The 26,593-nt window shown below is 45.0% G+C and overlaps 1 protein-coding gene across 1 annotated transcript in view; it reads right to left on the bottom strand.

Annotated features, from left to right (window-relative positions):
* The window catches only part of afg2a (AFG2 AAA ATPase homolog A), a gene marked incomplete at both ends in the record, with an annotated part of 132,769 nt that overhangs the window by 10,282 nt on the left and 95,894 nt on the right, over window positions 1-26,593 (bottom strand). The window contains 1 exon segment of the mRNA XM_080840765.1: window positions 7,017-7,181. Within this exon segment, the coding sequence (XP_080696891.1) occupies window positions 7,017-7,181 (165 nt within the window).

Consider the following 26,593-nt stretch of genomic DNA (forward strand, 5'->3'; position numbering starts at 1 on the left):
ATAAAATAAAAACAACGCTCTGTAACTAATTTAGAAGTGGCCTGGCGACATGGGATGTGGGCAGAGACAAATGTCAATATTTCTCAGTTCTAATTATCCCTGCAGTGAGCATGGTTTGGAGCCGAAACTAAGACAATATGAGAGTGGCGGCGTTGTGTATGTGTGTGTGAAGGTGTGTTTGTGTGTGTGTGTGTATGTGTGGTGGGATGTGGGGGTGGGGGCAGATCGGCCCAATCTGCAGTGAGCAGGAATTTCTCACTCTGTTATTGAAATAGCAACAGCTTTGTTTTTTTGTTAGTTGGACGGAGGAGAGGAAGAGGGGATTTCACTTTGGAGATAAAGACTCCTTGCAATAACAAACAGGAGGCCATAAATCAGGAGGTGCAAAGAGAGGCAGAGAGGAAGAGGTGCAGCACGCTGCGAGCCCAACAGGTGTTGGGGATGAAGGCCCATTTGTCTTCTCTGCAGAGCCTAGCTCCACTCTTTCCGATCAATCTGAGTGTTATTTCAAACACATAGCCCCCACCCATCAACTAGTGCATGTGTGGACCTCAGAAATATCTAATTACTCTCTCACTTTCTCTCTCTCTCTCTCCCTCTCTCTCACAATGTTAAATAAGCACTTCTTAAATTTGCCCTCATTCAACTCTAACCACTTTCGCAACAAGCCAAGCACTGCAGCCTTTGCAGGCTCTTTGCTGGGGCCACTAAATCATTCAGCCATTTTCTTTTGTGACGACTTTGTGCAATGAAGAAAGGTGAGGCGGATTTTGTTTACATTCCATCTCTGACCAGGTGTGTGTATGATTGGTCATGCTGCTTGTGTGTGTGTGTGTGTGTGTGTGTGTGTGTGCGTGTGCATGTGCGTATGCTTTGAAAACCATTTTTATTTTGGGTACAGTGAATTTGTGCATCATGAACCCACATCATGGGCTGTTCAGAAGGGTCGAACTTGCCTTCTTCCAATCTTGTGCAAAACTTCCATCCGTGCCTCGGATGTCCATGTGGTTATCCCTGCTGAAAGCTAAACTTCTGACTATATAAACCTTGTGCAATGGGTTTATCATTGCTTCACAATCAGCCTTGTGCTGGGAGGGGAGCCAAATTGCAATTGTGTTTGTTGTTTGTGTAATAAATATACTTATATGCAGCTCCATAGTCCTGAGGTAACTAGGGTGAATTTTCAACAGCATGGCATTTAGAATTAAATCACTGACTTTTTCTTGTCAGGGCCTAATATACTGAAGCCGAGACACATTTCATTTCATAAGCCATTCCCCTTTCTTAATAAGTACACAGTGCATGTATGGCCACATGTGTGGCTCCGGTCTGGTTGTTATACGGTTGACTGACAACAACCAGAACCAGAATAAGCACTTTCATGCCCTGTCATATGCTACGCTAGCTACTGTTGCTAAGAGGCCCAAACCCAGGTCCGTCCTGTTCTTAAGATGAAAATCTCATCCTTTTGTCAGCCTTCATGGCTAGTCCTTAAAGGGTTGCCAGTCATAAAGCATCTGGACACTGTGTTAAATAATGTGCGTGCTGCTGGTCTGCAGGTCGAGCTAGCACTGAGGGCATATTTACAGCTGTGGCGCCCCTCAGCAGCTAGGAGTGCTAATCCGCTCGATGGACGCTGATGCAAGTCAGCATCGTAAAACTTTCACAGAAGCAAAGTTTCTCCTGGCAACAGAGCGCTGCTGCACCAGTGTTTATTACTCTTCTAGCACCCAGGGTTGTTGCTCTCTCTCTCTTTCTCTCTATATCTCCATGTCTCCCTCCATCTCCATCCCTTCCTCTCTCTCTCTCCCCCTCTCTCTCTCTCTCTCTCGCTCTGCAGTGGGCGAGCTCTTAACTTAATGCCATGGCAGTGCTGTGTCAGAGGCTCGTACCTCGGGCTGTGTCGGGAGAGAGAGAGAGAGAGAGAGAGAGAGAGAGAGAGAGAGAGAGAGAGAGAGAGAAAGAGAGAGAGAGAGAGCCCGGAGAAATATGAGGCTGTGGAAAGGACTCCAATTTCAATAAGAGGCTGCAAGATTTACGATGCCCCCTTCTCCACCCCACCCCCCCCCCACCCCGTCCACCCGCCGCAATACCAGCAAGCCTCTCACTCCAGCCTGGCTTCCTATAAGCGTGGGGTTGATGTACGACACTTGCCAGTCTGCCCCTGGCAACCCCCCCCCCCACCCCCCTTGTGTGTGTGTGTGTCTCTCTCTCTCTCTGCTACGACCGCGGTCCTGACGGCCCCGTCACGAGGTGCCAACATAAATACGAGGACTTAACAGCTCTTTGGGGCAGCAGTGCACCCCCTGGCTGGCCTTCTGAAACCGAACGCAGAAAGGGGAGGAAAGCAGCCACCCACGTGCACTCAAGCAAAGGGTTTGTCCTGGTGTGGGACTAGAGCATTTCAGCATTTCAACTCTGCATACTTAAGTGTTATTGTCCGTGTGTGTGTGTGTGTGTGTGTGTGTGTGTGTGTGTGTGTGTGTGTGTGTGTAGGGGGGGGACGAAGGACTTCTGACATGGTTAGCTTATTAGATTAATAAAACAACCCTATATTTGTTATTGCATAGCCATCAAAATCACATTGATATTTTGAAATGATCCATTTATTGTAGGGTCCAAAAGGCAGTGTATCTGTGTTGTGACCAAACGGGTAACATATCTACAGCAAGCCAACGCTGAAATCTTTCACTGCGGCAGCGAAGGACGAGGACTCTGGGTAGAGCCGTTTCAGCTGTCAAACATCCCTTCCTGCAGGATGCTGCTGTGAAGGGCAGACAGATTCCTTTCGCTCGCTGGCCAGGGAGTGTTCCTGACGAAGGCAGCGCAGGAATAACAAACGTCTGGCTCTCGGGCTGAAGGCGAGCCTCGCTCCGCTCACAGCCATGCAGAAGGCAACACCTGATCCAGGCGGATTGGTTTCCGCAGCATACCTCAGCCAGGTCTAAGCATGCTCTAAGCTGCTTTTGGAGTGGGGGGAGAGGGGGTGAGGGTGGGGGGGGTCAGGGATGGGAGGACGTGTGTGTTTTTCGGGACATAGGATCTCGGGCTTTGGATTCCTTCCAGTCTCCCAGAGAGAAGAGGTAATGTATGGAAGCAAATACCTTCACACTTCTCTGCAGCCAGACCGGATCTCAATGTCAGAGAGAGAGTCAGAGAGAGCTAAGGGTTCTTGTGTGTGTGTGTGTGTGTTTGTGTGTGTGTGTACATGTATGCACATGTGTCCCTGGACTCTAAGCAAGTAAAAGCACCTAAAAAGACCATTTGATTGGTTGCCATCAATACCCCCCAAAAAATGATCAGACAACAAGAGTCTCCCCTTTGTTAGATGTCCGTAGCATTAAACATTGTAATAATAGGTCTCTCCATGTTTGGTGCCGGGTTCCTAAAAATATGCATTGATTACCACCCCTCTGGCCCGGCTTCCTCAGTGGGAAATGGATCAGCGAGAACGGGCCGCCCGCCGGCCAAGAGAAACACACAGCGGCTTTCATGTTGGGCTACAAAAGGTCGCGACCTGCACCGCTGTCAAAGCAAAACAGTGCGAGAGTTCAAGAATAATACCATTGTTTCAGAAGGACCCGGCAACAGCGTCAACCACTGGGTCCGGGTTACTGTCTTCTCGCAGCCGAGGGAGATCCGCGGACAGATAGGAAGCCACTCTTGCTTCCACACTACAGCACATGATGAGGAGACCGGCCTCATCTCCTCTCCTCTCCTCTGCAGCTCTAGTGCTGGAGGAACCAAGAACTCCAGTACTGCTGGACAGGCCACAGGACTGCTGCAATGATGATCATTTGCCAATCCCCACATCCGCCTTGGAGGAACACATGTACTGAACAAAAATGACCAGCACTTAAACCCTGGAACACCACAACCGGAACAGAGACTTTCTCTCCCTCTCCCCTCTCCCCTCTCTCTCTCTTCCTCTCGTCTCTCCTCTCTCTCTTCCTCTCTCTCTCCCTCTCTCTCTTTCTGGCTGCAGTCTTGGCTGTGGGCTGAATCGGACTCAAAAGCAAACATCTGACACAGAGTCTCGCTGTCGGAGATGGAAGGGGACGGTGCTGTGTCACTCCGCCAGCCAACATGCTTCACGCGTCAGATGGACGCCAGGAGAAAGAGAGAGAGGGAAGGATGGGGACAGATGGAAAGGGGGGAGAGAGAGGGATGAGAGTGGCATTCACACACACACACACACAGACACACAGACACACAGACACACAGACACAGACACACACACAAACACACACACACACACACACACACACACACACACACACACACACACACAATGGAACGTTTGTGCATGAGGTCAGCATCACAAGGGCTCTGACACAGCGCAGACACGGCCCAGGCATCACGAAAGGCAACCATCACATCTTCTGTCTCCAGAGCTGGACATCTCTCTCTCTCTCTCTCTCTCTCTCTCTCTCTCTTTCTTTCTTTCTTTCTCTCTTTCTTTCACACTCACTCTTATTCGCTCTCTCAATCTTTTTCTGTCTCTATTTCTGTCTGTTTCCTAATCATTAAAAGGTGCACCTCACAACTGTGGAAAATCAAATCCCAACAACTGCGATGACCAACGGCGATTTGATGACGTCTTTAGTTTTCAAGTATGGGTGCCCATTCTGCAGGTCTTTAACCCAAACCCTTGATGCCCTGGACAGCATGAACCAACCTATTTTCTTAAATCCTGACCAGGATTGCGTTTCACAAGTGTCACGGTGCAATGACAAACGTTAAACGATGTTTGGTTATAGTGACATGCCAACGCAAACCTGATGATCGACCCTCTCTCGTTCTCACTCATCAGGGCATGCCAGGGAAATCACGAAACCATCACAAAAACAACAATGCCATTTTTATATTCACACGGATTACACTCCCAAAACACCCTCAAGACCAAACATTAAATCTGTGACTGCTGTCAGATTATGCATCAAGGCTAAACGTTAAAACGCTAAAAAGCGTCAGTGGTTTCTTATGTTGAGATGCATTCTTATTTTTGTAACGTGAAGCAGTGCATACAGTAGGGACAGCCAAGGAAATTATAACTAGAACAATCTCTCTCATACTTTCATACTGTCTTTCTTTCTTACTCTCTTGCTCCCACTCTTACACACACACACACACACACACACACACACACACACACACACACACACACAGGTGTGCAGAAGCTCACATACAGTGCCACTTTAAAGTATGTGAACCCCTTGAGCACTTAAGCGTTTTCTGTTGTTTTACCATGATTTTTCATTTTTTTATTACCAATTTTCCATAGATGAAATGTCAGGTTTATGTTTATCATTTGCATGTACTTGTTTAGAGGAAATTGTTTGAGTACCCAAAAAACATGAAACATGGAATTAGTCCATTTCAAAAGTAAGTGAACCCCCAGCTGAATTGATAAAGTCTAGCAGGTAACAGATTCAGTGCAACTTATTTGGGTGATTAATTAGTCAATTGAGCAAACCGATCATCTGAGACATCCTTAGGGAAAGGTTTGGGCAACACAGATTAAAAGAGAGAGGAAACCAACCAAACTACTGTAGTGCCAAGGTGTACCCACACAGATCAACAATGCCGAGAGGAAACGAGATATCCGAGAACATCAGGAAGAAGGTACTGACAGCCCATCAGTCTTGGGAAAGCTATAAGACCATCTCCAAAAGATTCCAGCTCCATCCATCCATCCAAGACAAATAATTTTGAAATGGAGGGCATTCACCATGACCGCATCTCTGCCTAGAAGTGGACGCCCATCAAGACCATCACCAAGAAGCACCAGAAGAAGAATAAATCAGGTAAAAGTCAACCCACACATCACCTCTAAAGAGTTTCGGACCTCTCTGGCAGCATCTGGGGTAAATGTACATGGGTCTACAATCAGACGAAAATTGTTGGTTTTGATCTTGACAAAATAATTCTATCTCGGACTCATCTGTCCAAAGAAGGGACTTCCAGAAGGCCTTTGGTTTATCCAAGTGCTCTCGGGCAAAGTTGAAACGGGCAGTTTTGTTCTTTCTTGAGAGCAGAGGCTTCCTTCTAGCAACCCAATCATGAATGTCATGTCTATTCAATTTTCGTCTGATTGTAGACCCATGTACATTTACCCCAGATGCTGCCAGAGAGGTCTGAAACTCTTTAGAGGTGATGTGTGGGTTGACTTTTACCTGATTTATTCTTCTTCTGGTGCTTCTTGGTGATGGTCTTGATGGGCGTCCACTTCTAGGCAGAGATGCGGTCATGTTGAATGCCCTCCATATCTAAATTATTTGTCTTGGATGGATGGATGGAGCTGGAATCTTTTGGAGATGGTCTTATAGCTTTCCCAAGACTGATGGGCTGTCAGAACCTTCTTCCTGATGTTCTCGGATTTCTCGTTTCCTTTCGGCATTGTTGATCTGTGGGTACACCTTGGCACTACAGTAGTTTGGTTGGTTTCCTCTCTCTTTTAATCTGTGTTGCGCAAACCTTTCCCTAAGGATGTCTCAGATGATCGGTTTGCTTAATTGACTAATTAAGCACCCAAATAAGTTTAACTGAATCTGTTACCTGCTTGACTTTACCAATTCAGCTGGGGGTTCACTTACTTTTGAAATGGACTAATTCCATGTTTCATGTAGTCTTTTGGCTACTCAAACAATTCCCTCTAAAAAAAGTACATGCTAATGATAAACATAAACCTGACATTCCTTCTATGGAAAATTGGTGATGAAAAAAATGAAAAATCATGGTAAAACAACAGAAAACTCCTAAGTGGTCAAGGGGTTCACATACTTTAAAGTGGCACTGTACACAGACATGCTCAAACTCTCAAGACTTCAGGAAGAACTGCAAAAGTCATTTGACTGCCTGAAGGCAAAGAACAGCCTTTCTTTCCCTCTCCCTCTCTCATTATAAAGTGTCCTCTTCAACTAGGCCCTAAATGGTTATCAGTGGCCAGCTGAAAGGACAGTGAAGCGCTAATGTGCTAATAGGCTAATGCACTAACGGACTGTTGTTCCTCTCACCTCGGCTCCTGAGTACTTCTCAGTCACGGCCACCAGGTCGTCCGCCTGCACGTCAGCGTCCACGGGCATGGAGCGGAACTGCAGCATGAAGATCTCTCGGCGGGTGTCGGCGTCCGGCAGCGGCACGTACACGATGCGGTCGAGTCGCCCGGGACGCATGAGAGCCTATGAGAATCAGAGGCACACACACAGACACACATGACCTCTCACATACAGAGAAACCTTACAGCAGGGGGAGAAAATCACACATACATCGAAGGGTATATCTATACATATGCAGACAAATAAAAAAAGCAAGCGCACATATAGACATACTGCAAATCACACACACACACACACACACACAAAGAGAATGGAATACAAACATTGATTAGACATAATGATAGGGAAAGAGATGCACACATATAGGTATGCCCCCCCCAAAAAAAACCCCAACAAAAACAATTGAGAACTGTGTCAGTTTGGAGTATTCCTGGTGTTCCCGTGTGTGAATGCAGATGCTCTGTATGCAAGGAGAGCGGTAACTGGCCTTCAAACTGACACACAGCTGGAAATGAATATCCAGAACGTAGGTGCTAATCGGCGGTTGGCGGTAGTCTTTGCGGTGTGTTCAAGTGCAACATTTTGGCCCGGCAGTTCTTTGATGACGCTTTGGTGTGCGTCTGGTTTTTGGATCTGTACTCTAATTAAAAAAGACAACCAACCAACCCACCAACACATTAACATACATACATACATATATACTGATGAATAGATAAACAAACAGATTCATAGATAGATACAAAGATGATGGATATTCAGTCATGATAAAACAGACTGACAAAGAAAAAATAAAGAAAAAAATTTCAAATAGCTGACCCTACTCTTATAGCGTCCATGAACAACTGCCAATATTTCTGTCACTTGTTTATAAATATATGTTCTGCCTTGACCGGAGTGTCATGGTTGAGCTCAGGTCAGTCCACCTCTCTGGCCCTACAGGCAGGGGAGAGGGAGGACGTTGGGAACAGGAAGTGAAGAGGAAGTCATTCCAGAGCCCAAAGGTCAAAGGTTGCGGCCCTTGCCTATGAAGTCCAGCTACTCCACTCTGACATCCTGAGGAAGAGTCTGCTGTTGTGGCGGGTCTCCCTTTTATTTAATCTGAAAGCCTGCCATGGGTTCACACCCATCTCTCTCACACACACACACACACACACACTCACACTCACACTCACACTCACACTCACACTCACACTCACACTCTCTCTTTTTCTCCTGTGACCCCAGCATAAAAAAAGAGAGAGTGTGGAAAATACAGACACACAACATAGTGGCCACCCAAACAGCGAAGCTGAAAAACACCAAATGTGCGCCGTGGGAGGAAATGTTTTTTTTTCAGGGCCGAGTGGATCCTCTCTGGTCATGGAAAAGAGCATTGAGGGCGGGGACCGTAGCCCGTTACCATGGGGACTGCGGCTGTCACTCAAACATACAGGAAAGGAAGCAGTGGGACAGTAGAGAGCGATATGAAATAACAAACACGTGAGCTGCCAAAATAACACCAACGCACAAGCACGCACGCACACACGCACACACAGACGCGCAGACACAGACACACGCAAACACACACACACTCACACATTTACAGAGTGGAAAAGTATAGGATCTTCCCACACCATCTAGTCATTCCACTAAGGCAAATACAGAATTGTGTGTGTGTGTGTGTGTGTGTGTGTGTGTGTGTGTGTGTGTGTGTTAGAGTGTGTGTGTGTGTGTGTGTGTGTGTGTGAGTGAGAGAGAGAGGGGGAAACAGAGTTGTTTGCCCCGGCATCTATGCACGTTCACAGGGATTGGATTGCCTCTCTCCATGCCAGGCTTCCTGTGCTGCAGTGGGTGTTGTGTGGCACAGAGACATGCCAACGCAAACCTGATGACCCGACCCTCTCTCGTTCTCACTCATCAGGGCATGCCAGGGAAATCACGAAACCACCACAAAAACAACAATGCCATTTTTATATTCACACGGATTACACTCCCAAAACATCCTCAAGACCAAAGGAATCAATCTGTGACTGCTGTCAGATTATGCATCAAGGCTAAACGTTTAAGCGCTAAAAAGCGTCAGTGGTTTCTTATTTTTGTCACGTGGAGCAGTGCATGCAGTAGGTACAGCCAAGGAAATTAGAACTAGAACTATCTCTCTCATACTTTCTTTATTTCTTACTCTCGTTCTCCCTCTCTTACACACATACATAGACACACGCACACACAGACACACACACACACACACACACACACACACACACACACACACACACACACACACACACACACACAGGTGTGCAGGGGCTCACATACACAGACATGCTCAAACTCTCAAGACTTCAGGAAGAACTGCAAAAGTCATTTGACTGCCTGAAGGCAAAGAACAGCCTTTCTCTCCCTCCCTCTCTCTTCCTCTCTGCAAAAGCAGAAGGCCATCCATCACTTAACAAGATACACTTCCTGTTTGCAAGGATCCAGGGGGGGGGGGGGGGTTGGAGGAAGAAGGAGGAGGAGAAGGAGGAGGAGGAGGAGGAGGGGGACCTCCAAAGACAAATACTTGGCTTGGCATGTCGGACAAGCGTTGACGGCCTCTTTCGCAAAGCCATCGTTCCACCTGAAGTCTTGGCCTGATGACAGAAGACTGTGGAGTTTAATTTGTGTGTGTGTGTGTGTGTGTGTGTGTGTGTAATATGGGTGTCTGTGAGTTCTTATGTGTGTGAGTCCCCTGTGTCTGTGCATAGATAAGCACACTGCTGTAAGATCTTTATCTTTCTCACAACAGCACATTAATTAAAGCAATAAAACAGATATGACTTCATTCTATTGCACTGGGAGCGATCGGTATTGAGTACTCTTCCTGTGTGCGAGTGTGTGTGTGTGTGTATGAGAATGTGTGTGTGTGTGTTTTCTCTTGTGCGCGTAGGGAAAACCACAGCCATAGAGGCTTATTTAAGAAACATCTCCCTTGATTGGCAGTCTGAACATGGGACACACCCATATTGTCTCTTCGGACAGAGAAAAAGAACGAAAGAAAGAAAGAAAGAAAAAGAAAGAAAGAGAAGACGAAACTGAGAAGGACACTTGACGGCTTCGTTTCCAAAAGGGCCCAACTGACATTCTTGCGCTTCTTATGCATCACCTCTTGTACGAGGCCACTGCCTGACTCTAACCTGAGCGCCCCGCTAATTACCACACGTCTTCCGCTGGCCTCCTGTCACAGTCTTCCTGATTTCAGAACATTTTTGCCAAAAAAAACTGTTACAAAAAACGAAAACACAAGGGAAACTCATTTGATAATGTCATCGTTGGCGTGGGCTGGTGTGTGTGTGCAGCCATTGCTTTAGAAAAACAAAGAAGACAAAAAATGTAGGCCTTTTTCACCCTGTTGCACAATTTTTTCTCTAGTTAAGGATATGGTCTGAATTACATCAGTCGACCTGATCATAACAAAGGCCTAGAGAGAGAGAGACTCAAATGGGAACCACTTGGACCAAAAACGGCTTTTCCCAAGGAGCCACGCCCAAAAACTTTGGTGCCCAACCATACAAGCAGCACAGGATGTACTACAGAAAGGCATCAAAAACCCATCCCATATAATCATCCACACAGGGACAAACGACTTCACTGCCACAAAAAGTGATGTGGCAGAAGCATTATTTGGTTTAGTTAAATCTGCCTCAGATAAGTACCCAGACACAAAGGTAATTATGTCCTCTTTACTCCCGAGACGTGACACAGCAAAAAGTGTCATTGACAAAATGAATACAAATCTCATGTCCCTCTGTGCTGGAATACATAATGTTAAAATTGTCCATCATAATAACATTACTGTTAACCATCTGTATGACAATGTGCACATCCACATAGAAGGAATGAAGCGGTTCGCCAAAAACCTTAAAGACTCTGCATTGAACAGAGAAAGTCGTTCAAGCCTAAACTTAGTGAATAGTCCCTTAATCCAAGATGGACAGAGCTCAGTTCAGGCAAATACTATTGCCGCTGCTGTACCTAATAGAGATACAGATCTGTCTGAGATAAGGTCAATGCTCCAAATTATATGTTCTAGTCTCTTAAACTAGCCATGAATTATCATTATTATTTAATTTTTATTTATGTATCTATTTTTTATTTCTTTTTTTTTATCTATTTTCATTTTTTATTTTATTTTTTGGGGGGGGGGGGGGGTATTAGTTCTTATTGTTGTACTGAGTAGAGAAACTCCATTAACTCTGGCAAAAAATCTCGTTGTAATGACATCTTTGAAAATGACCTGCTACAATGTTCAGGGAATACATTCCTCCTTATTCGGAGATAAGACTCGCAACGTTGATTTTGTAAATATTGTAAATAATTGTGACATATTGATTGCACTCGAAACATGGAATAAAAATGGACAGGAACACTATTCCATACCAAATTATAGTGAGATATATATACCCGCTATTAAACACACCAATATTAAATGTGGCAGGAGCTCAGGAGGAATTATAGTTTGGTTCAGAGAATCTTTTAAAAAGTATATTCACATTGTGACGAAGGGACCATCACATTTATGGATCAAACTCTCAAAAGAGTTCACTTTCTCCGATCATGACACATATTTATGTGCCTTGTACATTCCTCCCTATGAATCACCATACTACTCCGAAACCTCATTTGAAAACTTAAAATCAGAAATTATTGCATTTCAATCAATTGGTAAAATCCTCCTAATGGGAGACCTAAACGCACGAACTGGTAACGAATTAGATTTTACTGACCCAGCTGGCCTTAAATATATTGATACCCTCCAACAAAACACCATTGTGAGTACACATAGACTGACCTTTGATAACATACTAAATAAACATGGCAAGGAACTTTTAATAATTTGCAAAGACCTTGGCCTTTACATTGTCAACGGCAGAACAAGGGGTGACTCTCTGGGCAAATTCACCTACTGTTCATCCCTGGGAAGCAGTGTGGTGGACTACGCAATATCTGATTTAGACCCAAGCCAAATTAACAACTTCATGGTGATGCCACAGCTGCCTTTGTCTGACCATAGCCACATTACTATCAGTCTTAAAAAAAATCCTAACAGCCTTCAACCAAAAACAATACCAGCCTTACACCCACTCCCTGCAAAATATGCATGGAGTAATGAAAATTCAGAACAATACATAACGCAACTAAACTCCATCCAAGTTGAAAATATGATTTACTCCTTTCTTTTCACCAAATTTGAAAACAGCAGGGAGGACATCAATTTAGCAGCCGAACAAATGACAGAAATACTATTAACTGCAGCTAAAAGGTCATTAAAAAAAATCTAACACACCACTACCAAAAACAAGAATTCAAACAAAAACAAATGGTTCGACAAAGACTGTAAAAAATTGCGAAAAGAAGTGAGACTAAGTTCCAACAATAAACACAGAAATCCTGCAAATGAAGAAATTCGAACACAATATCTTAACACCCTTCAGAAATACAAATTGCTTCTAAGACACCAAAAAAATTACCATATACATGCCCAACTCAAAGAAATGTAGGACGCATTAGATCATAACTCCTTCTGGGAACACTGGAATAAGTTTGATAAAACTAGAAAAGAAAAAGTCATCCCATAAGTTGATGGTAGAAAATGGACAGAACATTTTGCAAAATTGTACAAAAAGGGTAACCTAAATTTTGAGCAAAAAACCTTAAAATCTCAGTTAGGAAAACTTGAAGAGACAGAAAAGGACAGGCTAAATCAATTAGATACCACTATAACATCATCAAAATTGAACTTAAAATTAAAATCCCTCAAGAACAAAAAATCATGTGACGTTGATGGAGTGTATAACCAAATGCTGAAACACAGCACTCCCAAATTTAGAGAGGCAACTTTGAAATTATTCAATTTAATCCTTGCCTCAGGCCACTTTCCAGAAAAATGGAAGGTGAGCCACATCACACCAATTCATAAAACAGGTGACAAACTTAATCCCAATAACTATAGAGGCATCTCACAGGGAAGCAATTTAGGGAAATTATTCTGTGGCATCCTGAACAACAGAATAACAACATTTATCCAGAACAATAATATAATAAATTCATCCCAGATAGGCTTTTCTCAAAACAACAGAACAACTGACCATATATACACCTTGCACACACTCATAGAGGAACACGTACAAAATGTTAAAAAAAGGTAAAATATTTGGCTGCTTCATTGACTTTAGCAAAGCTTTCGACTCAGTATGGCATGACGGACTTATGTTGAAGTAAATTGATAGTGGAATTGGGGGCAAAACGTATGACATCATCAAAGATATGTATAAAGACAATAAATGCTGTGTAAAAATTCACAACGGACTAACAGATTATTTTGATCAGACAAAAGGAGTTCGACAAGGCTGTTGCTTAAGGTCAACCTTATTCAATATATATATAAATGGTTTGGCCACAACAATTGAAAGATCTTCATCCCAAGGTCTTAAACTTTTACACAAAGAAATTAAATGCCTGCTTTTTGCCGACGATCTCCTCCTACTCTCCCCTAGTGCAGAGGCGCTTCAGGAAAGTCTGAATATTGTAAACGAATACAGTCTTACATGGGCCCTTCCAATTAACCTGGATAAATCAAAAATCATTGTATTCCAAAAAAGACACTCAAAACACAATAATAATTACAGCTTCACAATAGGCGAAGAAAAACTGGAACAAGTTAAAACATATTGTTACTTAGGACTAATGATTTCTTCAACTGGACTTTTTGATGGAGCAATAACTGATCTAACGGAAAAGGCAAGAAAAACCTATTACATGCTCAGGAAATCCCTACTAGAATATAACCCCCCCATAAAACTCTGGCTGAAACTTTTCGATACAATACTTAAACCTATACTGCTGTATGGAAGTGAAGTTTGGGGAACTAAATTTAAAAATAAATTGGACTCATGGGACAAAAGCCCCCCCGAAGTATTCCATTTGGAATTCTGTAAAAATATATTAGGCGTAAACAGAAGTTCCCCCAACATAGCATGTAGAGCAGAGTTGGGAAGATACCCACTCCTTCTTGACACTCAAAAGAGAGCAGCTAAATTCTGGAACCATCTTCAAACATGCAAGCCAGACAGGCACCACCACACTGCTGCCCAACTGAGGGATGAACACCCAGAGAGAGACCCCTACAACTACCTTGTCCAAAAACATGGGCTCAGCATGAAAGACATTAGCATTGCCTCTAGGCTAAGAAACTTAAAAGAACGCAATATAGAATATTATATTAAATGCTGGAAGAACCAAATTAAAGAGTCCAGCAAATTAAATGTTTATAGAACATTAAAAAAGGAATACAAATTGGCACCATACCTTACCCAAATCAAAAATTATAAACAAAGAATTATTTTGACAAAATACAGGCTCAGCGACCATAGTCTCGCAGTGGAGAAGGGGCGGCACAGACAATGCTGGGTGGCTCCCGAAGGGAGACTATGCGTCCACTGTAATATGAACGCTGTCGAAAATGAGCCTCATTTTCTTACGGAATGTGCAAAGTACCAAAATATAAGAAATGCATATTTCAACCAATTTGAAAACATCCACCCTGGTTTCATTTTTTTTTTTCCTTTTATTTGGTATTTACATAATTTATCTGTTCCTGTATTACCAATTCTTATTTTTACTATTATTATTATTATATTGTTATTATTATTAGTGCTTTGGCAACAGTGTATCGTACATTCATGCCAATAAAGCCATTTGAATTGAAATTGAATTGAATTGAGAGAGAGAGAGAGAGAGAGAGAGAAAGAGAGAGAAAGACAGACAGAAGGCAAAAACATAACATGCGTAAAAAAAGAGAAGGCTCCATCCGCTCGCTGCCAGCCAAGTTTCTGTGGCGATAACAACAGCAATCATTCCATGCATTACTCCGGTCCTCCAGGGCTGATTACGCTCTAATGACAGACGACTTCCTATCCATGAAGGTCGAGAGTGTTGAGCACCCGCTCCTCTCTCTCTCTCTCTCTTCTCTATCTCTCTCTCTCTCTCTCTCTCTCTCTCTGTCACCCTTAACAACAAACCACATGGGGAAAACGAAAACAGGACATGACAATTTTGCAATGCCCACACACACACACAACACAACACACACACACACACACACACACACACACACACACACACACACACACACACACACACACACACACAAACCCACACACACTGTTAGTTTAGTTATCCTAGATGCTTTTTTTCAACTCCATATTTCCTCCTGTAATATGTGTCATTTTTGGGGTGTGTCTGTGATTCTGTAAATGAGTGTGCATAAGCATGTGTGTGTTTGCATGTGTGCATATGAGTGTGAGAAAGACTCTTTGCTGCAGCCATGTGTGTGTGTGTGTGTGTGTGTGTGTGTGTGTGTGTGTGTGTGTGTGTGTGTGTGTGTGTGTGTGTGTGTGTGTTTGTGTGTGTGTGCCAGGGTGAATTAGTTGAGTCAACTCTGTGACGATGGCGTTCGCCGGCAGGCATTTTTTCTCAAACCTGTCAGCCTGTGCTCTGCTGTTCCAGGTTGCGGGGCGTTACAGAGGGTCGTGGAGCGTTACAGACCGTTACGGAGCGTTACGGAGCGTTACGGAGCGTCGTGGAGCACCGACTACACCCCAAACACCGCTGCACCCTCAGAGCAGCTTGGCAACAACAACAGCACTGAGGAGGAGGTTGACTGGTGCCTGCCTGTGCATTGTTCCAGTGTTGTTCTCAGTCAGAGAGAGAGAGAGAGAGAGAGAGAGAAAGAGAGAGAAAGTGATGGGAGAGTATGCATAACTGTGTATGTCAGACATAATACGGAGACTTAGAGAGAGAGAGAGAGAGAGAGAGAGAGAGAGAGAGAGACAGAGAGAGAAAGAGAGAGATAGCTTTTCCTCCTCCATAATAGCTGAACTGTGACAATGAGAGTGCAAGAGGGAGTCAGTGCTTTCAATCCCCTCTTTCCTCTCCTATGAAATATACCGGCGCTCTCATCGCTCGGCCTCGAGTCAGCCCTGTGGAGACTAGTGCTAGTGTGTGTGTGTGTGTGTATGTGTGTGTGTGTTTGTGTGTGTGTCTGTGTGTGTGTGTAGGAGTCAGCCCCGTGGAGACTAGTGCCAGTGGGGGGGCTAGAACTAGGTGAGGGGGTACAGGGGGAGGATTCAGGGGACTGGCTGGAATTTGGTGGGGGGGGGGGTTGGGGGCTGCGAGCACGGCAGGATTACTATCTTCAGCTCTGGAGAGGTGTTTACAGCCAGGGGCTTGGAGGGGAGTCCTGGAGAAAGAGAGAGAGACAGAGAGAGAGAGAGAGAGACAGAGAGAGAGAGATGGACCGAGACATACAGGGCCTGAGAGCAGAAAAAGATGGGGTGGGGGTAGGATGAGATTGGGGTGGGGGTGGGATGAGATTGGGGTGGGGGTGGGGGTTAAAATGCGATGGGATGATGAGGTGAGAGGATGACTGGTCCACTGGGGGCACCAGGTGAGGGAGCGGGGCAGCTGGTTGGGGCTTTTACAAGGCCAGGGTCCAAGGTGACCCTCCCTCTCACACACAGCCACAGCTGCCGGGAGCAGTAAACTCAACAGCCGGATTTACAAAACACACACACACACACACACACACACACAAACAGACACTGAGAGAGCACATGGCGCATATAAACTGCTGAAGACAAGTCCATCACCATCCTTCAAGTACACACACACACACACACACACACACACACACACACACACACACACACACACACACAGAGACACACACACACTCCCACACACACACACACACCCACACATACACACACAGTAAAATCCTACTTATAAACCTGTATTAATGACAGTACTCCCTGCCACCTTGGGCAGTGCAGCCAAAGGAAATGAGCACTGAGAGATGGCGAGATGGTGGGTCACTACAGCGCAGGATGAAAAAAAGAATAAAAGGCCCACACGTCCAGTAAACCAGAGCAGTAAAGTACATGTATGTTTGCTTTACAAAGAGGCCTTTCCTGCGAGCTGTCCACAGTTCCCCCTGTTTCATTCTGGGGCGGCCTGACGGGCCGGCCTGGGCTGTGTAAAAGCTCCACGTCTGCTCTCAATAATGTGTTGGGCCTCGGAAGCACACGCCACTGATGTAGTCGCCGAGACCCTCCACCCAACCTCAATGAAAACGTGGGGGAAAGCGGTGGAGAAGGAGAAACAGAAAAAGAGAGAGAAGCAGAGAGAGAGAGAGAGAAAGTATATAGTATAGTATCCCTTCCCTTCTTCTTATTTGTGTGCTTGTATGTGTGTGTATGTGTAAGTGTATATAAATACGTATTGTAGTATGTGTGTACGTCTGTAAGTGTGTATAAATACATTTGTCAGTCTCCCCTTTGTGTGCTCCCTCTCTCTCTCTTTCTCTCTCTCTCTCTCTCTCTCTCTCTCTTCCTCCCTCTCTCCCTGGCTCTGTTTGTGTGAGCATAAGAAGTGCTTTGAGCGGGCTCCCCTGCTCTGCGGCCCCCGTACAGTGTAAGCATTCTTCTTGGGGACAGGCTGGGCCTCCCAATTTCATTTAACAAGCGGAAGTCCCGCGACAACAAACAGAGCGGATCTGGGCCTGGGGAGGGGGTGTTTGTGTGTGTGTGTGTGTGTGTGTGTGTGTGTGTGTGTGTGTGTGTGTGTGTAGGATTGGCTGGGGTTTGGAGATTGGGAAGAGGAGGGGAGAGTTGAGGGAATGTGCCTTCACAGCTGTGCATAGTTACCCCCCCTCCTCTCCCCCTCTCCTCATCTCCTCTCCTCTCCTTCCTCTCGGTCTCCCCTCCTTCATGTTAAGTAAGCCTTGGCTTGGCTCTGTGCCCGTGGCCCTCCTCATGATAACCAAATAAAAAAGGCATTTGTACAAGTGCACTGGGGACGTGGCTCTGCTTGCTACGGGTCACACATCACGCTCCGCTGTCCCCCCCCCCCCCCCCCCCCCCCGACCCACGTCCATCACCCCCCAGCACCACCCTACACACCCAATACTACCCCCTGTCCATGCGGAAAGGAGAGGCCACCAACCCTCCACCCAATAAGCCACCCACTGGCGGCCTCACACCAGGTCTAATTAGACTCCTGTCACTCCGGCCGTGGCAGGGGGCGAGGCTGGCATCCAGACCAGGCCTGTCAAAGGCCATGAGAACCGCTGAAAGACTTGTACATGTTGCTTTCAATCCCTCCCGCTTTTTTTCCCCGTCCGTCTCTCTCTCTCTCTTTCTCTTTACCCTCTTTACGCTCTCGGTCAAGTCTCTCACTCCCTCTCTCTGTCACTCTCTCTTTTTTTCCCACCCAACTCACTCTCCTTCTCTCTCTCTCTCTCTCTCTGTCTCGCACGTTCTCTCACCTCTCTCTCTGTCTCTCTCTCTCTCTCTCTTACTCCCTCTATTCCTCTCCTCTCCTCTCCCTCTCCCTCTCTCCCTCACCCATTCCTCCCCTCTGGCACGGCAGTGCTTCATAACAGACAGCCCGCTGTGACGGCTCATTCCAGGCCCTAGCGTGAGTCCTACTGTAAAGCGTCTCGCTCACGGAACCACTGCCGGGCAGAAACAAGACGCAGGGTCAGAGGGGGAGAGAGAGAGGGGGGGGGAGAGAAAAAGGAAGAGAGAGAAAGAGGGAAAGAGAAAGAGGGAGAGAGAGAGACGTGATAAATACCCATGATGCTGCCATGCTGTGTGGAGCAACAAGGCTTGCTGGTCGGGTCGGGCTGTTGTGTGTGTATTTGTGTGTGTGTGTGAGTGTGTGTGTGTATTTGTGTGTGTGTGTGTGTGTGTGTGTGTGTGTGTGTGTTACAGGGTGACTCAACTTCAATAAATGTGTACATGCACACGTGTGAGTGATGTAGAGGCCAGGCCATGATGGAGGGCCGTGGGAATGATGCTACTGTAGGCTCCTCTTCCAGGCTAGCGCAACCATGAGTCTATAATGGACTTTACCGAAGTCTTACATATCCACCATGACATTATTGGACATTACTGAAGTCTTACATGTCCACCATGACACTATTATTACTGAAGTCTCACATGTCCACCATGACACTATTGGACATTACTGAAGTCTTACATGTCCACCATGACACTATTATTACTGAAGTCTCACATGTCCACCATGACACTATTGGACATTACTGAAGTCTTACATGTCCACCATGACACTATTATTACTGAAGTCTCACATGTCCACCATGACACTATTGGACATTACTGAAGTCTCACATGTCCACCATGACACTATTGGACATTACTGAAGTCTTCCATGTCCACCATGACACTATTATTACTGAAGTCTCACATGTCCACCATGACACTATTGGACATTACTGAAGTCTTCCATGTCAACCAAGACACTATTGGACATTACTGAAGTCTTACATGTCCACCATGACACTATTGTACATTACTGAAGTCTTACATGTCCACCATGACACTATTATTACTGAAGTCTTACATGTCAACCAAGACACTATTGGACATTACTGAAGTCTTACATGTCCACCATGACACTATTATTACTGAAGTCTTACATGTCAACCAAGACACTATTGGACATTACTGAAGTCTTACATGTCCACCATGACACTATTGGACATTACTAAAGTCTTACATGTCCACCATGACACTATTATGGACATTACTGAAGTCTTACATGTCCACCATGACACTATTATGGACATTACTGAATTCTTACATGTGCACCATGACACTATTTGACATTACTGAAGTGTTACATGTCCACCATGACACTATTGGACATTACTGAAGTCTTACATGTCCACCATGACACTAGCCTGAGGATGTCATACTCATAATTCTAGTCAGAATATGAGTCTGATACTGACCCATTGGGCTGTGATTATGGGGCGTGTTTCAACGAACCAGGGGAAAAAATTCCTCTTCGCTCAATTGGATACCTAGAACCAATCAGAGCAACGTAGTATGACCATCTGATACATTAAAACTTTAACCTGATCCCGTAGGAAGGACGGCAAAAACATCTTTTCGATCGACAAATGCCTTGATCGCGTTTCTCTGTTCCTCTTTCAAAATGAATGCGCTGTCAATATCTGTTGAGATATGCCTGCTCACGTTACTTATTAGCAGCAAGGCTAGCTAGCTACTATGTGTTTCAATGGATTTTTGGTGTAAGGGATTACAAACAATTTGGTGTATTGTTACCTAACAATAATGGTCTAGAGCGCTTCAGTTAAGACATACAATCCTCGGCAACATTCGTGTTGCACATAGACAACTAACCGAGTCAATGTAGATAAAAAAAAGTTGTGTAGATAGCATAATTTACATAAAATATGTCCCACTAACAAGCTCCCGATACGCCACCATCTTGGGAGGATTTCGAATCTACTGCTTGATCATCTGTCCATTATCGTATAAAGCCCGCCCTGACAATTTGATTGGTACGGCATAATCCGACCGATGATACTCTCTCCCAACAAGCTCAAAGCCAGACCGAATCTCCCAGACCAAAAATGTTGTGGGCGGGGTTCGGGCTGGTATCCAGGCTACCATGACACTATTATTACTGAAGTCTTACATGTCCACCATGACACTATTATGGACATTACTGAAGTCTTACATGTGCACCAAGCCCTTTTCTTGGACAACAATTTTAAGCCTGGACTTCAAATTAATATGTAACTCAAGAGGGCAAACTAAATTAAAGAAGATCCATCATATTGTAGTGTTCTTTAAGTACTTCTTTGGCGTATCTGCTTGCATATCTGGGCACTCCACATAGGCAACAAAAGAATAATATACATCTCATACCATACATCTCATAATATACACCTCAAAGCGTCAGCCAACTCAGAGAACACAAACACAACTGTCAACTCCTATCCTTCAGATCCTATCCTTCATCACTGTAGCACTATTGCCGACATTGTGGTGTGCCAATCTGTACTCAATGGTTCCAAAATTAGTATTTTCCCCAGTAAATTAGTAAATCTGAACTGCGTTAATGGGTGCCACGGGGAAAATGTTGATATGTACTTGTAAAAGAAACAATATTTTGACATTCAGCCTACAAACGTAGACTTATTTGTAGTCTGTAAGATTTGGCTGTGTCATAGTGTATTTTGGCAACCTTTTCATATTGTGGTGGAAGTATATCATATTTTATAAGTTTCTGTACCCAAAATGCAACCCTTATAAAATAAAATCATGGCTGAACAGGTGACTTTCTCAGTCAGGGTCATGCCACTGGACTGGGTCTCAAAACACCATTGACAGTACTCTCATTCCCTTGGACTTGGGTGCTGGCTGTTTTGTGTTTGATGGAAGACATGTGTGTCTTAACATCATAGAGTCCACTATGGGCAATGCTAAATGTGGACCTACATATAGTACAAAAGGCATGACTTGTTGACACAGGACGAAGTGAATTCCTTGGTATAGGCTAACTCTGGGAGAAAGTCTGTTTCCTAGGAAATGGCTTCTTTTTTTCAGCCATAATTTTAGATTATAAAGTTTGCATACTATATTTAAAAACGTATACAAAATTAGAAATTGTTCATCCACAACAGAAAGATTAAGCTAAATGAAAAAACTCAGTAAGGCAAATTGAGAGAAGTAAGAAAGGAGCTCGATTAGCCGGAATACCGTCACGTGGAAAGTACTGCTCGACAATGCCTAGAAGAGCAGAGACAGCAGTGGTGCTCGTGTCAGTTTGTTGCCACGGGGATGACAACAAATGCGGTCTGAGTCTTTTCATTTAGCTCACTCTTTTGACAGAAATATACCTTGATTCGATGCAAATTCTGCGTTTACCATTCGTATGTGTGTTAGAAAAATATAGCGCTTGCAAGAAAGTTTTATTCCTGATCATTAGTTTAATGTTCTTTCATTGGGGTTCCATATTAAGCAGTAGTTGATTTAAAAAAACATCACAGAAACATACCCAAATCTGTTGGTGACAAGGTAACTTTATCCATCAACATCAAAAGTAAATAGTCGTGATAAAGCGATAAAACACGTTCCCAATCGCTTGTGTTAGTATTAGTACGGATCAATTCGTACGAGTTGGCATCACTGCTGTAGGCCTCAAAGCATTTCAATTTGCTCACCACAACTGCTGTCTGCACCTTTTAAAGGAAACGATATGCAAATGTGGGCTCAGGTTATCAGGTTATCAAACACTAAGAGAAGTTAAGCAGAGCTGGAGACCAGGCTGTGTTCATCTGACACTGAGCACTGCACTGCACTGCACTGCCTGAGGGAGGGGCCGGACGGCCTGGCAGAGGAAGTAAAGGGCATCAGGAAAGGAGGAGAAATGAGCGGGCAGCAACCTGAAACACACACACACACACACACACACACACACACACACACACACACACACACTGTACAAAACTCACTCAAGCACACACACACACACACACACAAACTATACAAACTCACTCAAGCACACACACACACACACACACACACACACACACACACACACACATACACACACACACACACACACACACACACACACACACACACACACACACTGTACAAAACTCACTCAAGCACACACACACACACACACACACACACACACACACACACACACACACACACACACACACACACACACACTTAATCTGCAGGTGGCACCCCACTCTTTCTCTGTGGGCTGCTGCGGCCCTTGAGGGCCTGTCGGACTCTGGTTCCTCAGGAGAGCAGTCAGGCGTCTCCTGACACGCCAGCAGCTCCCGGGCCCCGGGTTTCTCACACTACACACTACAGCAGGGAGAGCACGGCAGAAAGGCACACACACACACACACACACACACACACACACACACACACACACACACACACACACACACACACACACACACACACACTACAGCAGGAGAGCAAGGAAGAGAGGCGCTCTACACCTATACGCTATGGCACTTTCAATTCAATTCATTTAATTTCAATTTGATTCCATTCCATTTGGATCAGTTCTGTTCTGCTCGCTTCAGCTATATGCTATCATTAACCATGAACAAAGACTCACAGGGTTTTTACAAAGCTTGAGGTGTGAGCCCTAAGCAGTAAACACATTAAGATGGCAGCTTAGGGAAAGAAGCAGTGAGGGAGAGAGAGATAGAAAGAGGGAGAGAGTAAAGCTTAATTTACAGTCGTACATTTTGGTCGGAGAGGGACACTTGGGCATGCCTTGGCAACACCTTCCCCCAGGTGTTAACGCCCATCCGAGCCCCTCGGAGAGCTGGACGGACACGTGCACCTCCTGATTTTTTAAACTTTTCGGAGAGAATCGGATACCCCCTTGGCTGTGACGGCTATTAAAGTAAAAGCCGTTAACCCACCCAATGGTCTGGCGGTGAATTACTTTCAGCACCCTCAGCCGTCGTAGAAGTGTATAAGGCCTATAAGTACGTTCAAATCCGTCTGAATCAGTCCGCCCGCCCATTTCTTTCGAGGACGGAGAGGGATGCAGAAGTGTATTAAGGCCTTAAGAAATAGATATATAGATAGATAGAGAAAAAGAGAGAGTGTGTGTGAGGGAGAGTGTGTGTGTGTGAGTGAGAGAGAGAGAGAGAGGGGGGGGGAGTGAGAGGGAAAGATAGAGCGAGAGAGGGAGAGAGAGAAAGATGGACAGACAGATAGATAGAGGTGTCTGCTGCTGGTTTAGTGATGCAGCTCATATAGATATAAGGGGTTAACAGCACCGTCACCACCACACCGCTGACTCAGCCCCAGCCCTAGCCCCAGCCCAAGGGTCAATGGCCTGGCAGCCCGCTGACAGATCTCTCCATAGTCTGACTACACTTCAGGACAGCTCATCTCCGCTTGCATCACACACACACACACACACACACACACACACACACACACACACACACACACAGACACACACACACACACAGACACACACACACACACACACACACACACACAGTCTGTAAATTTGGCTTATCTGAGTCAGTATATTTGGCTTATCACCAGAGAGATGCACCTGGTGCAGGCCTGCTCTGGTGTTTTGTCTGCTCGTAGTCCTGCAGAGCCACGTCCACGTTATGACATCTCTCTCTTTCCTAACACAACGCTGCCGTGGACTCACCAAAATAACCCTCTCTCAGAGTGGGAACCACAACACAGCACCTGAACACAGCCCGCCTCAACCCAGCAACAAGACAAGACACTGAAATGTGTGGGTGAGCGGGCGAGCGAGCGAGGAAGAGCTGCTGCATTACACTAAGAGGAAGAGAGAAAGAGAGAGAGAGAGAGAGAGAGACTTGACTCTTAAGTTTCCTTTATTACCAGTAAAAACGGAAACAGAGAGAGAGGAGAGAGAGAAAGATATAGAGAGGAGAGAGAGGGAGAGAGAAAGATAGAGAGAGAGAAAGATAGAGAGAGAGGGAGGGAGAGAAAGAGAGAGAGAGAGAAAGATAGAGAGAGAGGGAGTGTGCTCTTTCTCCCTGTCTTCCATAATCCCTTCTTCCTGTTCTCCTCTCAAGCAGAGGAGTGTGGTCTGGCTGGAGCCCAGGAGGAGAGGGAGGGAGTGTGAGACTCAGACCAGGGCGAAGGAGGGCGAGAGACACTCACACAGGGAAGATGAGGGAGGGAGAGAGACACTCACACAGCGAAGGAGAGGGAGATAGAGAGACACACACAGAGAAGGAGAGGGAGATAGAGAGACACACACAGAGAAGGAGAGGAAGGGAGAGAGACACACACACAGAGAAGGAGAGGGAGATAGAGAGACACACACAGAGAAGGAGAGGGAGATAGAGAGACACACACAGAGAAGGAGAGGAAGGGAGAGAGACACACACACAGAGAAGGAGAGGGAGATAGAGAGACACACACACACAGAAGGAGAGGGAGATAGAGAGACACACACAGAGAAGGAGAGGAAGGGAGAGAGACACACACACAGAGAAGGAGAGGGAGATAGAGAGACACACACACACAGAAGGAGAGGGAGATAAATTCTAGAGTCCTAAACTTCCTTACGGAGCACAATACCCTGAGCAAATGTCAAATTATATTCTTACCAAACTACCGCACTTCTGATCATATTTACACCCTACACACCCTAATTGAGAGACATGTGATCCAAAACAAAACTAAAATATATGCATGCTTTATTGATTTTAAACAAGCATTTGATTCTATTTGGCACACAGGTTTATTTTACAAAGTTATAGAAAGTGGTGTTGGGGGGAAAAACCTATGACCTGATCAAATCAATGTATTCAGGAAGTAAGTGCGCAATAAAAATTGGAAGCAAGAGAACAAAATTCCTCTCCCAGAAGCGTGGGGTGAGACAAGGCTGCTGCCTAAGCTCAACCCTATTTAACATCTATATAAACGAATTGGCAAGAATCATAGAAAAATCAACAGCACCTGGTGTCACACTACATGACTCTAAACTCCTGCTTTATGCCGATGCCCTGGTTCTGCTGTCACCCACTGAACAGGGTTTACAGCAAAATCTGGATCTGCTAGAGCAGTATTGCCAGACCTGCGCCCTGGCAGTAAACCTAAACAAAACTAAAATAATGATATTCGAAAAAAGATCTAGATCTCAGATACAAAAACGCAACTTAACAATAGGGCCACACTCAATTGAACACACAAATAACTACAGATATTTAGGCTTAATAATCAACTCAAATGGAAAGTTCAATCTTGCAGTGAATGATCTGAGAGAAAAAGCACGCAGGGCTTTCTATGCCATAAAACGACAAATCCCTGTAGAAATTCCAATCCGAATCTGGCTCAAACTTTTTGAATCAGTAAATGAGCCAATTGCCCTTTATGGCAGTGAGGTGTGGGGTCCACTTACAAATCAGGAATTCAACAAATGGGAAAAGCATCCAATTGAGACCTTGCATGATGAGTTCTGCAAAAGCATTTTATAAGTTCACAGATGTGCCATACACAATGCATGCAGGGCAGAATTAGGCCAATATCCATTGATTACAAAAATACAGAAAAGGGCAATCAAATTTTGAAAAGCAGTGACCACAACTCCCATCATTATAAAGCCCTGCAATACCAAGAGTTGAGCAAAGATACATGTCCCCTCACTCAGCTGGTCCTGAGCCTGAGCTCTTCAGATCCCCACACACACACTAACCCCCTACTAACACCTCAGGATCAGAACAGAAAGGCACCTGAAAATAGGATAAGCCAAATTGGAAAAACAATTAAGCAAAATGCAAAACATAACCCATTGGGAAACACAAACAAAGACACAAAGTAAAATGCAATTCTATCTGGCTCTAAACTGAAACTATACTTTAGCACCCTTTTTGACCCTGATCACAGACAAAAATCTGAGAACCACGTTGACAAAGTACAGACTCAGTGAACACAGCCTGGCCATAGAGGTGGGTAGGCACAGGCAAACCTGGCTGCCCAGGGAACAGGCTCTGCCTCCATTGCGAACAAGGAACAGTAGAGACAGAGCTGCACTTCCTGACGCAGTGCATATATTTTATGTGAAAGAAGGTTATCTACACGACTTTATATACCTCTAATCGACTCGGTTTGTTGTTTATATGCCACACGAAT

The sequence above is a fragment of the Sprattus sprattus genome (assembly GCF_963457725.1).
Source record: "Sprattus sprattus genome assembly, chromosome: 6".
Lineage (NCBI taxonomy): Eukaryota > Metazoa > Chordata > Actinopteri > Clupeiformes > Clupeidae > Sprattus > Sprattus sprattus.